Source organism: Lepidochelys kempii, chromosome 6 (assembly GCF_965140285.1).
Source record: "Lepidochelys kempii isolate rLepKem1 chromosome 6, rLepKem1.hap1, whole genome shotgun sequence".
In the NCBI taxonomy this organism is placed as follows: Eukaryota; Metazoa; Chordata; order Testudines; family Cheloniidae; genus Lepidochelys; species Lepidochelys kempii.
In genome coordinates, this window is record NC_136385.1 from 70,006,386 (window position 1) to 70,020,274 (window position 13,889).

Consider the following 13,889-nt stretch of genomic DNA (forward strand, 5'->3'; position numbering starts at 1 on the left):
CAGTACTTAACTATCCTTATTGTTAGAAAGCTTTTCCTGATATCTAACCTAAATCTTCATTGCTGCAGATTAAGCTGATTGTTTCTTGTTTAGTGGACATGGAGGACAATTGATCACCATTCTCTTTATAACAGCTCTTAATATATTTGAAGATTGTTATCAGGTCCCCCTTCAGTCTTCTTTTCTCAAGACTAAACATACTGAGTTTTTTTAACCTTTCCTCAGAGGTCAGGATTTTTAAACGTTCGATCATTTATATTGCTCTCCTCTGGACTCGCTCCAGTTTATCCACATCTTTTTTAAAGGGTCATACCCAAAACTGTACACAGTATTTCAACTGAATCCTCATGGCTGCCGAGTACAGTGAAACAATTATCTCCAATTTCTTACATTTGACACTCCTGTTAATACACTCCAGAATTATATTAGACATTTTTGCAACTGCATTACATTGTTGACTCATATTCAATTTGTGATTCGCTATAACCCGCAGATCCTTTTCACCAGTCTACTGTCTAGTCATTTATTCCTCATGTTGTAGTTGTGCTTTTGATTTTTTTTTAAAGGATATTAACCCTGTTAGAGAAGGAAATTAGATTGGTTTGGCATGATTTGTTCTTGACAAATCCATATTGGCTATTACCGGTTATCCTTTAGGTGCTTACAAACAGATTGTATAATAATTTGTATTGAAGTGTGTCGGACTGATCTATAATTCCCTGGTGCAATTTTGTTCCCCATTTTAAAGATAGGTACTATATTTGCCCTTCTCCATTCCTGTAGGACCTTATTCTTCCTCCCTGAGTTCTCAAAGATAATTGCTAATTGTTCCAAGATTGATTCAGCTAGTTCCTTAACTATCCTAGCATGAACTTCATCAGATCTTGCCAGCTTGAATATATGTAACTTATCTAAATATTCTTTAATCTGTTCTTTCCCTATTCCGGTTTGTTGTTAATATTAATTGTGGAAGCATTTTGCCGCTGTTAACCTTTTTAGTGAAGACTGAAGCAAAAAAGGCATTAAACAGCTCAGCCTTCTTGGCGTCACCCATTATTAGCTGTCCTTCCCCATTAAGTGGACTTACATTTCCCTTGTCTTTTTCTTGCTTTTCGTGTATGTATATAACCTCTTTTTATTGCCTTTTTTGTCCCCTATTTAATGAAGGGCATAACGAGTGGGGTCCTGCAGGGATTGGTTCTGGGTCCAATTCTGTTCAATATCTTCATCAATGATTTAGATAATGGCATAGAGAGTACACTTATAAAGTTTGTGGATGATATCAAGCTGGGAGGGGTTGCAAGTGCTTTGGAAGTTAGGATTAAAATTCAAAATGATCTGGACAAACTGGAGAAATGGTCTGAAGTAAATAGCATGAAATTCAATAAGGACAAATGCAAAGTACTCCACTTCGGAAGGAACAATCAGTTGCACACATACAAAATGGGAAATGCCTGCCTAGGAAGGAGTACTGCGGAAAGAGATCTGGGGGGGTCATAGTGGATCATAAGCTAAATATGAGTCAGCAGTGTAATGCTGTTGCAAAAAAAGCAAATATCATTCTGGGATGTATTAGCAATATTGTAAGCAAGACACGAGAAGTAATTCTTCCACTCTACTCCGCGTTGATTAGGCTTCAACTGGGGTATTGTGTCCAGTTCTGGGCACCACATTTTAGGAAAGATGTGGACAAATTGGAGAAGGTCCACCAGAGAAGAGCAAAAAAATGATTAAAGGTCTAGAAAACATGATGTAGCGAAGGGACGACTCACTGGCGTGGCACCTCCTGCTGGTCATCTCAGGCATTAGCTCTTTCCAGCCTTTGGAGCGCCCTCTGCAGGCCTGTGTCTCTCCTGGACCCCGGTGCCCTTTACCCTGGGGTTCTGCCCCAGCAGTACCCCCATACTCTGGGTCTTCCCTCCCTGGGGAACCCGCTAAACCCACCTTGCCTCAGTGGCTACTGCCAGTCATCATCTTACCCCCGCTTACTGGGGCAGACTGTAGTGTAATGGCCACTCATCACTGGCAAGAGGTTAGGACCAGCTGCCTCTGCCTATTCCCAAGCTGCCCCTCTGCAGCCCCAGTACCTTTCTGGGCCTTTACCAAGGCCTGCAGCCTGGGGGTTTACCAGGCTGGAGCTTCCCAGCTCCCTTTGCCCTTCCCCAGAACTGCTCCGCTTCAGGTACCTTCTTCTCAGGCAGCTAGCCCTTCCCACTCCAGGGCTAGAGTGAGATTCCCCCAGCTTCTGGCCCACAGCCCTCTTATAAGGGCCAGAAGCTGGGGGAATCTCACTCTGGGCCCTAATTAAGACAGCCACACCTGTGGTCAGCTACATAGTCAGCTTCCCCCAGCTGTTCTTAATCCCTTTTCCCAGCTGCAACCCTCTCCAGGGCTGCTTTTACTATTGGCTCCCCCAGGTAGCCCTCTCCCAGGGCTGTTTTAACCCTTTCTGGGCCAGAGCAGGGTGACCACCCTGCTACACATGACCTATGAGGGAAGACTGAAAAAATTGGGTTTGTTTAATCTGGAGAAGAGAAGACTGAGAGGGGACATGATAACAGTTTTCAAGTACATAAAAGGTTGTTACAAGGATGACAGAGAAAAATTGTTCTCCTAAACCTCTGAGGATAGGACAGGACAAGAAGCAATGGGCGGTTTAGGTAGGAAGTGTCAAACCTAACGTCCAAACTCAGAGTGGTTAAGCACTGGAATAAATTGCCTAGGGAGGTTGTGGAATCTCCATCATTGGGGATTTTTAAGAGCAGGCTGGACAAACACCTGTCAGGGATGGTCTAAATAATACTTAGCTCTGCCTTGAGTGCAGAGGACTGGACGAGATGACCTCTTGAGGTCCCTTCCAATTCTATGAAGTTAGGATGGTACCTAGAGGTCCCAGTCAGGATTGGGTTTGTATTATTCAAGAGCGCTGAACAAGGATGTAAATTGACACAGTCCCTGCCTTGTCTAAAAATATCAACAACTTATGACAGGAATGGCAGAGGGACAGCATAAAATACATTCAATTTGTGCAGTTGTTTGTGTACACATATATGGATTTTTAAAACAATCAGAATAAATATCAGCTGTCTCTTAGTGTCTGTCAGTCTTCACCCATCATTATTTGGTTGATATTGTATAGGCACTGCAGTAGAAGTGAGTCTTGAGAAGGGCTTTCAAGGAGGAAAGAGAAATGACCTTATGGATTAGTTCAGAGAACATTTAATGTGTAGGGAGTAGCATGAAAGAAAGCAAGAAGCTGTTTGTGGCAGAAATGAGCAGTGGAGGCTGGCATTGCTAGCTGAGCAATGAAGCAGTGGACAATGCAATAGGACAGAGCTTCTTAAACTTTTTTTGTTGACTGACCCCTTTTCAAATGCAATATTAATTCTGGACCCCCAACTGAGAAACTGATTGACAGAGTATATGCGGTCATGTAAACACGTACTGTTAGTAATGCTTTGAAAAAAAGAACATACGAGTACTTACAGATACCAGTGAGATGAGTGCGCCTGCTTCTTACTGCACTCTATCTATCCTTGGTGTGATGGTTGACAAGCAAATTCATAAATCATTCTTCACTTCCAGTTGGGACCTGAACTTTGTCTTCATAGCTGTCATGGCAGACAATAATGCTTTACATAACATATTTTGTTGGGAGTAGTAGCAACACTTTCATTGCTTCTGTAACTAAAACTGGGTTCTACACAGCAACAGTTGGCCAAAACTGGCAAGATGTCAGTTCCTGAAACTTAATTTTCAGTGTGTGGGCTCCTTTTGAGCAGCTCCTGTTCTGTTTTTCCACTCAAATGGCAAGATCACATATTAAAAGTTGAGAATGCATCCTGAACCCAATCATATTCCTCCATGTTTACATTTTTAAAGTAAACACTGAAGTACTCTGCCAGAATTGAAAGATGAGCAACAGCCCTGTCTCTCACACAGTCAATTGTTATGCTGTTAGTATCCAGAAATTCTGTTAGTAGCGGAAATGTATCTAAGATTCCATGGCTCTGTCTGGTTTTCCAAATCTTGACTTTCTTCTGAAATGCTCCACTTGTCACTCACCTCAAGTATGGTTTTATCGCTCCCTTGTGTGGACAGGTTCAGCGCATTCAACAAGTTAAAAATGTCTGCAAGATATGCAAGCTTTGTGATCCATATTGGTTCAGAAAAATTTGAGACAATCTTGGGATTGTGCTAGAAAGAAAAAATAGCAGCTGTTTGCAAAGCTCAAAAACTCTTTCCAACACTCTGCTGTGAGATAGCCAACACAACTCCATATGAAACAATAATTTGTTATGTCCTGCACCCATTTCGAGACACAGATTTACAAAAAGGTGTGAATTCAAAGGCCAGGACTTCACAAAATTCACAACTGTCACAGCTGCATTTAGCACATCATTTAATTCAGGTTTCATTTTCTTTAATGCAAGGTCCTGGTGATGCAACATATCGTGTACTACAATTAACTGTAGGTTTATGACTCGTATTCTTGCTACACCGCCATTCCTATTGTTTGTCATAGTGGTAGCACTGTCCATGCCAATAGCACTGGCAATGCACTTCTCCCAATTCAGCAATTCAGCTTTATCCAATAATTTGACTATTTCCTGACCTGTTGTCCTTATGCTAACAGCTGACAAAAAGAAAATCCTCCAAAATTTCCCCCAGCCAGATAAAACGAACAAAAACTAATAATTGTGCTGTATTACCAGCATCAGTAGTCTCATCAAGCTGAATTACAAACTATTCACATGTACATAGCTTTTCAATTAGTTGGGATTTTACATAATTTGAAAACTCTTCAATTTTCCTTCTAACTGTGGTGTGGCCTTAAGTTTCTTCCTTGCATCTTCACTTACCATCACTTTGCACATTTCTACAGCAGCTGGAAGACTCAGTTGTTCTCCAGTGGTATGGGATTTTTTACTCTTTGCAGTCCGAAGCGCTGTTAAGAAAGATGCTTTCAAAGCGTTTTCTGGAACTGATGTTATGTTTGGCATTTGAGTTTTCTGTCTATTGTATTCTTCTTTCTTTCATTGAAGAAAGTTCTCTGGGTTTATCTTCATACTCCAGGTACCTTGTTGTGAGGTGTCATTTCAATTTTGCAAATTTCATTGCTTCATTTGATAGGATTCATAAGCATACAATGCAATACAGTCGTCCATCACTAAATTCCATAAAACTAAAATCGGTATAACTTTTGTCAAACTTTCTTTTCTTCATTTGTTTCTTACTACTTAATTCTGCATTGTCTATGACTTCAACACAGTTAGCAGTACTAGTATGAGGACTTTTTAAAAACTTATCCATTTACAGTGTAATTTGCTCACACACTGTAAAAATATATTCCACTTCAACCTGCCAAAGATGTCTCAGTTATCAAAAAAAACCCAGACATAATTTCTGATTTGCTGTCTCAAAGCAGTGAGATTTTTTACGTTGACGCTTATGCCATATGAGTATTACAGTGTTGTTCATGCACCATGGAATATGTTGTCTAAACAGAAATAGTAGCTCTGTCAATTTTAATCCTTAGGCAATGCAGATGTGCGGTGAAATTATTTTTTTATTTTTCTGCAGCCCCTTAGACATTCCTAGTATGCTCATGTGTCTCCCCATTCCCACAGAAGCCCATGGTTACTGAAACTCCCACACTCCTCTATAGAGACTCCTGATGACCACACTTCTTCACAGATACTGATGGCTTCCTATGCACTACCCATACAGGTCTCCCAATGTGCTCCTTTTCTTCTTTTTTCTGTAAGAAGCATAGCTTTTTTTCACAAACCACAAGACTGCATGTCTTGTCTTGAACTGAAGGAGAATGAAGAATGTAATACTTGATGAGAGTAATACAGTGGAGTCGCATCTTACGCGGGGGTTAGGTTCTAAAGTCAGCATGTAAGGCGAAAATCGCGTATAGTCAAAAAGAGAGAGATGGAAGAATGAACGAATAAAAAAGGGAGAAAGACAACTTCAAAGTCATTATGCGCAAACCGGAGTGCCTAAGGATGTCCAGGAGCATTGTCTATGATCAGCAACACTTTAAAGTCAAGTCGTTTCTCTTTGAGGTACCGCTTGACCTCCGGAATGAAACACTTGTGGAACCAATCCAGAAATAATGCTGCCGTCACCCAAGCCTTTTTATTTGATTGCCAGGCAGGAGATTTTTGTTCTTGCCTTTTAGGGCACGGGGCTTTGCAGCCCTGTAGAGCAAGCCCGGCTTTATTAAATGCCCAGCCGCATTGCCACAAAACAACACAGTCACACAGTCTTTAGCTGCTTTGAAGCCAGGGGCTTGTCTTTCTGATTTCAAAGTGTAAGTGTGGTTGGGCATTTTTTTTCTAGAAGAGCCCAGTCTCGTCAGCATTAAAAACTTGTTCTGGAAGATAGCCCTTTTCTTCTATGATTTTCTTTAATGGTTCGGGGTAGTCTTTTGCTGCCTCTTCATTGGCAGATGCAGCTTCCCCAGTAGTCTGCACGTTTTTGAGGTTGAAGCAGTTCCTAAACTATTAAGCCAACCTTGGCTGGCTTTGAATTTCTTCTCATCAGAAGGCTGTCCCTCTTCGGCAGAAGGTTTGAACAGCGCGTAGAGGTTAAGAGCCTTTTCTCGCAATGTGTTGCCATCGATAGGCACATGTTTATGGTTCATGTGTTCCAGCCATAAGTTTAATGCCTTTTCAGTCTTCACTAAAGTCTTATCACGCACCTGGCTCGTCACTTTAGCAGTTATTGGAGCACTTGATGCCACGGCTTGACGAATTTCTCTCTCTCGAATCTTGATGGCACAGATGCTAGATTTGATGTGGCCGTATTTACGCGCCACGTTGGAGGCTGACATACTGTTTCTTAAGCCCAACACAGCCAGTTTTTCCTTCAGCGTTGGAACAGATCACTGTTTATTTGGTTGAGCACCAGATGAAGTAGTTGGCTTGTGTTTAGGGGCCATGTTGTATGAAAAATACGTATCTTTAAACACTAGAATCACACTCAGCGCAGTGAGATGCTCACTGGATCGGCGGTCAGCGATCGAACCAGTGGGGGTCGATTTATCGCATATAGTCTAGATGCGATAAATCAACCCCCAACACTCTCCCATTGACTCCTGTACAGTACTCCACCGCTGTGAGTTATTGTTATTTTTCTTTTTTTTTGCCAAGCGCTTGTAGTTGAATTCGCGTAAGTTAAATGTGCGTATGATGCGACTCTACTGTATAAATAATGTAGTCCTAGTTTCTCTTTGCTTAATGAGTAATGTTAGAATGTTAGAAATTTTTTGTACTTCAATTCTTTTAGGATTATTATTTTTTTAAATAAATGGTGTGGCAAAATACCTTGTTCGCCTCAGCAGGCTCAGTCCTTTTTTAGCCTTGGAGACTCAGGTTTGGGGCAAGGTGAATCCTTATAGGTGGCACAGGGTCCTGCTACTCCTCTCCTCAGTCAGTCCCTTGTGCTTGTTTTCCTTCCCTTCTGGGGAGCGAGTGCAGCCTCCCTGCTGGGAAGGTCTGGTGTCTTGCTGCAAACAGCCTACTGGCAGCTTCCCTGCTCCTCTCACTCCCTCATTCTCCCCCTCCTACCACTCAGGGGAGTGTTTAAAAAGGTCCCAAGTAGTTGGAGTCAGCTAAACCTAATTGCTTCCTTAGCAACCCCTTTTCCAGCTGAACCTTATTGCCCAGTGGTTCTCTCCCCTCAGTGGATAGGGAGGGGCCTTTTAATCCCCTGGGACTAATTACTACCCCCCTTTTGTAGCTGTTTGTCCTGGGTTTACCACAGTGGTTAAAACATACCAACACAGAAAGCAGTTAAGTGGTAGCAATGCTTAAAGTGCTCTACCCAAGCATTACAAAAAGCTATTTCATAATTTTCAAAATAAATAGTGCACCATTCTGAGCCACAGATGGGGGCAGTGGTGATATGGCACTGTTGATAAACCTTACCTTTTTAACAATTAATTGTCAGATAAAGTCTTAAAGGAGAACCAGATGTTAGAAAAGTCTTGAGGGGAAACTGAGTCTGGAGTACTTTATCTTTCTCTTATTCAAAGAAAGAAGAATTAATTAACTCTTTTCTTTATTTTTAGCTTCTCATGTCTGTGTTTGACAACAGTATGAAAACTTCTGGAGTCATTGAAAGTGACCCTTTTGATTGGGAGAAGAGTGGAACTGATGGCTCTCTGACGACGACAACAACATCAACAACTCCTCAGTTACATACTCGCCTGACCCCAGCTGCAATTGGGTATGTTCAAGCATTTCCTATGTTTAACCTAAAAATCCAACCACTTAGCACCAAGGGAAAGTCATCTGTTACATCTGTTTCTCCAGGGTGTTAACTAATAGGGTATTGCAGGATACTAGGTCTCCCTTTGGTCACTATTGAGCCTCTCCTCAGGAAAAAAAAAAAGTGCTGCTGTCCTAAATATACAGCAGTTACGAATGTTGATACATGTCTGGGTTAGGAAATCACTTTATTAGATTCCCATTCTGCAGTCAACCTTTTGCTAAAGCCTATGTTAAGAACCTAAGGCCTGATCCCTAGCACATTGAACTCAATGAAAGACTTCCGTTGCCTTCTCTGGGCTTTAAATCATCACTTACGAGGACCACTTGCAAATAACTGCTTTATTTTTCACTTCTTCCTTTGTAGAATAGCCAATGCCACACCTATCCCAGGAGATTTGCTGCGAGAGAACACGGATGAGGTGTTTCCAGATGAGCAGCTCAGTGATGGGGAGAATGGTATTCCTGTTGGAGTCTCACCAGAGAAACTGCCTGGGTCCCCCGGGCATCAACGTCCTCAGGAAAAAGATGTCTGGGAGGAGATGGATGCCAACAGAAACAAAATAAAGCTGGGGATCTGTAAGGTATTTATAGAGCTGCAATGGGAAAAACCTCTGTCATAAATATAAAGGGAAGGGTAACCACCTTTCTGTATACAGTGCTATAAAATCCCTCCTGGCCAGAGGCAAAACCGTTTCACCTGTCAAGGGTTAAGAAGCTAAGGTAACCTCGCTGGCACCTGACCCAAAATAACCAATGAGGGGACAAGATACTTTCATATCTGGAGGTGTGGGGGGGAACAAAGGGTTCTGTCTGTGTGTGTGATGCTTTTGCCAGGAACAGATCAGGAATGCAGCCTTACAACTCTTGTTAAATTAGTAAGCTAGAACATGCGTAGGATTTCCTTTTGTTTAATGGCTGATAAAATAAGCTGTGCTGGATGGAATGTATATTCCTGTTTTTGGGTCTTTTTGTAACTTAAGGTTTTGCCTAGAGGGATTCTCTATCTTTTCAATCGGATTACCCTGTAAGGTATTTACCATCCTGATTTTACAGAGGTGATTCTTTTACCTTTTCTTTATTTAAAATTCTTCTTTTAAGAACCTGATTGCTTTTTCATTGTTCTTAAGATCCAAGGGTTTGGGTCTGTGTTCACCTGTACAAATTGGTGAGGATTCCTATCAAGCCTTCCCCAGGAAGGGGGTGTAGGGCTTGGGGGGATATTTTGGGAGAAGACGTCTCCAAGTGGGCTCTTTCTCTGTTCTTATTTAAAACGCTTGGTGGTGGCAGCATACGGTTCAAGGACAAGGCAAAGTTTGTACGTTGGGGAAGTTTTTAACCTAAGCTGGTAAGAATAAGCTTAGGGGGTCTTTCATGGAGGTCCCCACATCTGTACCCTAGAGTTCAGAGTGGGGAAGGAACCTTGACAATCTCTTTCAGCAATTTCCTGGCATCATCAGGAACATGATAATGTGGCATGATGAGTAATAGGAGAGCAAATGCTCACTTGGCACTTGAAATATTCTGCAGTTTGACCAGAGAGAATGGTTTTCCAAAGCAGAGAGCTACATGCTTCAATGGGTCAGTGCTCTTTTCACTTCTAAAGGCCATGATTCATATTGGGTTCAAAGATGATTTTGTTTCCTAGTCACTTTCCATGGTAGTAATTAAGAGTGAAGATATCAAAATAGATCAGAACTAACTCTCCAGTCAACAAAATAAATATGATTGGTATTCTCCATTTCGTCAATATTGCATGCTTGTCTTCATAATGTAACATATCCCTCAGTTTGTGTTGAGTAGAATCCCATTACTGGAAAAGTAGAATTACTAAGGGTCAACATTGAGGTAGATAGACTAATTCATGGAAGGGAAACTTGCTCAGTGCTTGTCTAGATTATAGCTGGCTCCTGACAGTGATCCTGGTCTCTCACTATCATTACTTCTATTATTCTCTCTCTCTCATAATCACTACAATTCATATTCAGACAATTGTAGCCAGTGCTCCTCTGATGTGAAAATGTCATCAGTAGCTGTAAGATGTTACTGAAGTGTTCTTTAAGCCGAAATACTATCTAGTGACAGAGCTGTGTATTTTTCAAGGTATATGTAAAATGGGTTGGGAGGAGCCCAGACTGCTGTGATACTTATGCTTGTACCTGGCTAATGTGTATTAGTTTTTTAAAATGGCAGAAGACAGATGGACTTTTTCTCTTTTGGGGCCAAATTCAGCTCAGGTATAAGCAGATACAAGTTTCATTGATATCAGTGGGTGTTACATCTGCTTACACCGGGGATCAGAGTGCTCCTTCAACACTGAATCATACCCAGTTGATCTACAAAGTGAGATGCAGTTGGAGATCTGATTTTAATTTCTAATAAACATTGCTCCACATCAAAAAGCTACCTTGTAGACTTTGCGAACAATGGTATTGCATGCCTCAGATATGCATAAGGATGAGTTAACATGATGATTAACCTTTCATCAATAAAAAAAAAAGTCTATGACTGTAAAGCGGTATGAAGAAGCTCCTAGGCTTCTGGATTCGACCTGCTATTGATGAGAATTCCAGAAATGGGAGTGGGGATCAGTATACATCTAAAGTCTGGGAAATGTATTGTTTTCTTCCATTTACTCCTTCCGTCCTGAGGCTTAATGAAAACCACAGTGTTGCTGGCAATTAATCCCTAATTTAAATTTATGCCTTAGGAAACTGGTAGCTGATGAGCACAAATAAACTACATGAAATATGGCATGAACTTCTGCTGAAGGAGCATCCTCAGTATGAATTTGTTTTGTTACAGGATAGAAGCATTGGGTTATATGCACTGCATACACTGTTGTGTCTTCCTCTGTTTCAGCACTCCTATAAATTACATTTTTATTTCTATTGTGCTTTATTTGCACAGGCTTCTACAGAGGAGGAAAACAGCCATGGACCAGTGAATGGACTGCTTAATGCACCAAGCCTGGGTTCTCCAGTTCGAGTCCGCTCAGAGACCACCCAGCCAGACAGGGATGTCCCACTGATGAGAAAGTTACGTTCAATCCACAGCTTTGAACTGGAGAAACGGTTGACCTTGGAATCAAAGCCAGACACTGATAAATTTCTTGAGACCTGGTAAAGAGAAAATTTCTATCTCACATTTATGCTTGGATCTTTTGGGGGCTTGTTGGCTTAGACTGTATTTTCTTTTCTCTAGTACTGTATCCATGGACAGTGGTCAGTGAAAACCAGAAATGGAGTTGCTGAGCTATGCTTATGCCAAGTATAGCTAGTAATGTCTACTGGATTTATAGTATTTGCTCTGAGGAACATCCCTGGCTTCTATCCCATTTTACATTTTTAAGTTAAATTTTTATTGAATTTTTATTACTGTTTACGCTAAGCCAAAGTTCATGGTGTATTATAGACAAATAAAGGCAAAGTCCTTACCTCAAGGAATTCTTAGTTTAAGGGCCCATTTCTATCACACTTCTGTCGATTAGCACTTCATGAACAGTCCTGTTGACTTCAGTAGGACATGGGAGTCAGTGACTTCATGGGAGTTAGTGCAACTTAACTTGGATAAGCATTACAGAATCAAGCACTAAATTAGATATAGGCATAGATTACCTCTGGTAAGGTGTAATGTGTACAAGGAGCAGGATTTATGTAAAATAAAATAATAAGTTTACTTGTTTGTGTAGTGCATGTGTCATTAGTTTCACTGTTGTTGTATATTTCTAAAGTTGTCAGGAAAGCTTGTTAGGATTTTGAGAGAGAATTTGAAGTTGGAGAAGGAGGTTGTGTGAGTACAGGATCAGGGAATTTAGTCCAACTGAAGGGAGTATTATGGAAGGATAACACACAGGGAGGCTAGAGGGAAGAGGTGTTGGCAGAGCAGAAAGCTAAATCAGGAAACAATAGAAGAGTGTTGAGATCTAGGCAGTGGTAGAGCTGCGCAGAGCCTTGAACATGAGAACAAGGAATTTGAATTTGATGCAGAGCTTACGTGAGTAGAGGAAGACATGATCAGAGTAGACAGAGAGGAAAAAGAATTTAGTAGTATTTTGGATAAACGAGAGAGGTTCAAAGAGTGAGTCATGTAAAAACAAAAACTGAGACATAGAGTTGTATGTCATACTTAATTAAGGACAAAGAAAGGCAACTATCTCACACCAGTAATAGAACTAAAGTTTCATCATTTCCTTAACACCCCCTCACTCACAGTGGACAACAAAGGCAGAGATTTACATTCCTGAATAATAAAAACTCATTAGTGTTCTTCAGTAAACCTCTTACAAAACAAGAGAACATCCCATGCTGCAGAGAGACGGGATGAATGTTCATGTTTCTCACAAAGCAAAAGTGCAGCAGTTAGAAAATCCTTGCAGGTAGATAGAAAGGGTATATTTAGGCTGGTTTATTATATAGTAATAACAAAGTTATGAAACAAAACAAGTTGATGTGGTACATGGTTATTCTCATGTCACCCTCGGTCTCCTAATCTCCTTTTTTCATTCGTACCAAAAGGGAAGTACTGAATCCAGGCTGAAATGTTTTGGCATTAATTCATGCTGAGGTGAGGAGTTGGTTTCCTTTCTTTAGTTCCAATGTTCCTCTGACTTTTATTAACTTTCTGCCTCCTTCCCCTTATTTTCAGTAAATTGCTGTTGAGCCCTTATTTGACAGGAGTTACGTGTTCACATGCAAAACATTTGGTTGCAGGCATCTCCATAATTGCTGCTTGAAAATTATGTTTCTTATGCTCATCCTTGGATTTGTAAGACACTGCAGTAGACTCTCAAGTGAATTTAACTTGGCTTCTATGGCACAATTCAGATTGTGTAGTTCATTCTTAATTAATTCATATGTAACTTCTTTCTCTCCTAAGCTTGCAGAAGATGCAGAAAGACTCAAATGCTGGGAAAGAAACTGCTGTTGCTGCTCCTCCTCTTCCTCAGAAAATATCTGTTCCTGCTGTGGCTGCCCGCACTGACCGTGTCTGGCATTATGATGAAGAATATCTCCCTGATGCTTCTAAGCTTGCTTCAGCCAGTTCTCCAGAACAAGTTGATGGCATTGTCAGTAATGGCTTTGTGGCTGTCAACTTAAGCTCCTGCCGGCAGGAGGTTGATTCCAAGGAATGGGTGATAGTAGATAAGGAACGGGACTTGCAGGATTTCAGGACCAATGGAGCTTTAGTACATAAAACAACTGGAAGTCCCTCAGATGAGGAGCCTGAGGTTCTACAAGTCCTAGAGGAATCCCCCCAAGAGAAACAGCTGAGACTGAGTATTTGGGCAGAAAACAACGTCCATGCCAAGAATGAAGCCTTAGGTGTGGGGTTAGATCTACCTGTTGATCATGCTACTGCTGCTTCTGAACAATTTACAGATAAATTAGAATTTATGGCTGGAGTTGCTGGCCAGCTTCTTGCAGCCACACCTTCAAGTCCAATGGAGGCCCAAGCAGAAGGAGCCCTTACTCTGGTAAGAAAACTCATAGTTATAATCATATCTTTACTCTCTTTTCAGTGCTATATGAGAATAAAGCAGTAAATGAAAAGGCAGTGGCTAAAGTGTAAACAGGGTTCTGGAATGTTTAGGTTATGGGATATGGG

At 41.2% G+C, this 13,889-nt stretch overlaps 1 protein-coding gene across 7 annotated transcripts in view; it reads left to right on the top strand.

Moving 5' to 3' along the window:
• Window positions 1-13,889, top strand: part of TTBK2 (tau tubulin kinase 2) — a 210,336-nt gene that overhangs the window by 152,408 nt on the left and 44,039 nt on the right. For all 7 annotated transcript variants that reach the window (XM_073348603.2, XM_073348604.2, XM_078853330.1 and 4 more), the window contains 4 exons: window positions 8,084-8,241; window positions 8,650-8,866; window positions 11,193-11,404; window positions 13,161-13,758. In XM_073348603.2, coding sequence (XP_073204704.1) covers window positions 8,084-8,241; window positions 8,650-8,866; window positions 11,193-11,404; window positions 13,161-13,758 — 1,185 coding nt within the window. The remainder of the gene's footprint in view (window positions 1-8,083; window positions 8,242-8,649; window positions 8,867-11,192; window positions 11,405-13,160; window positions 13,759-13,889) is intronic.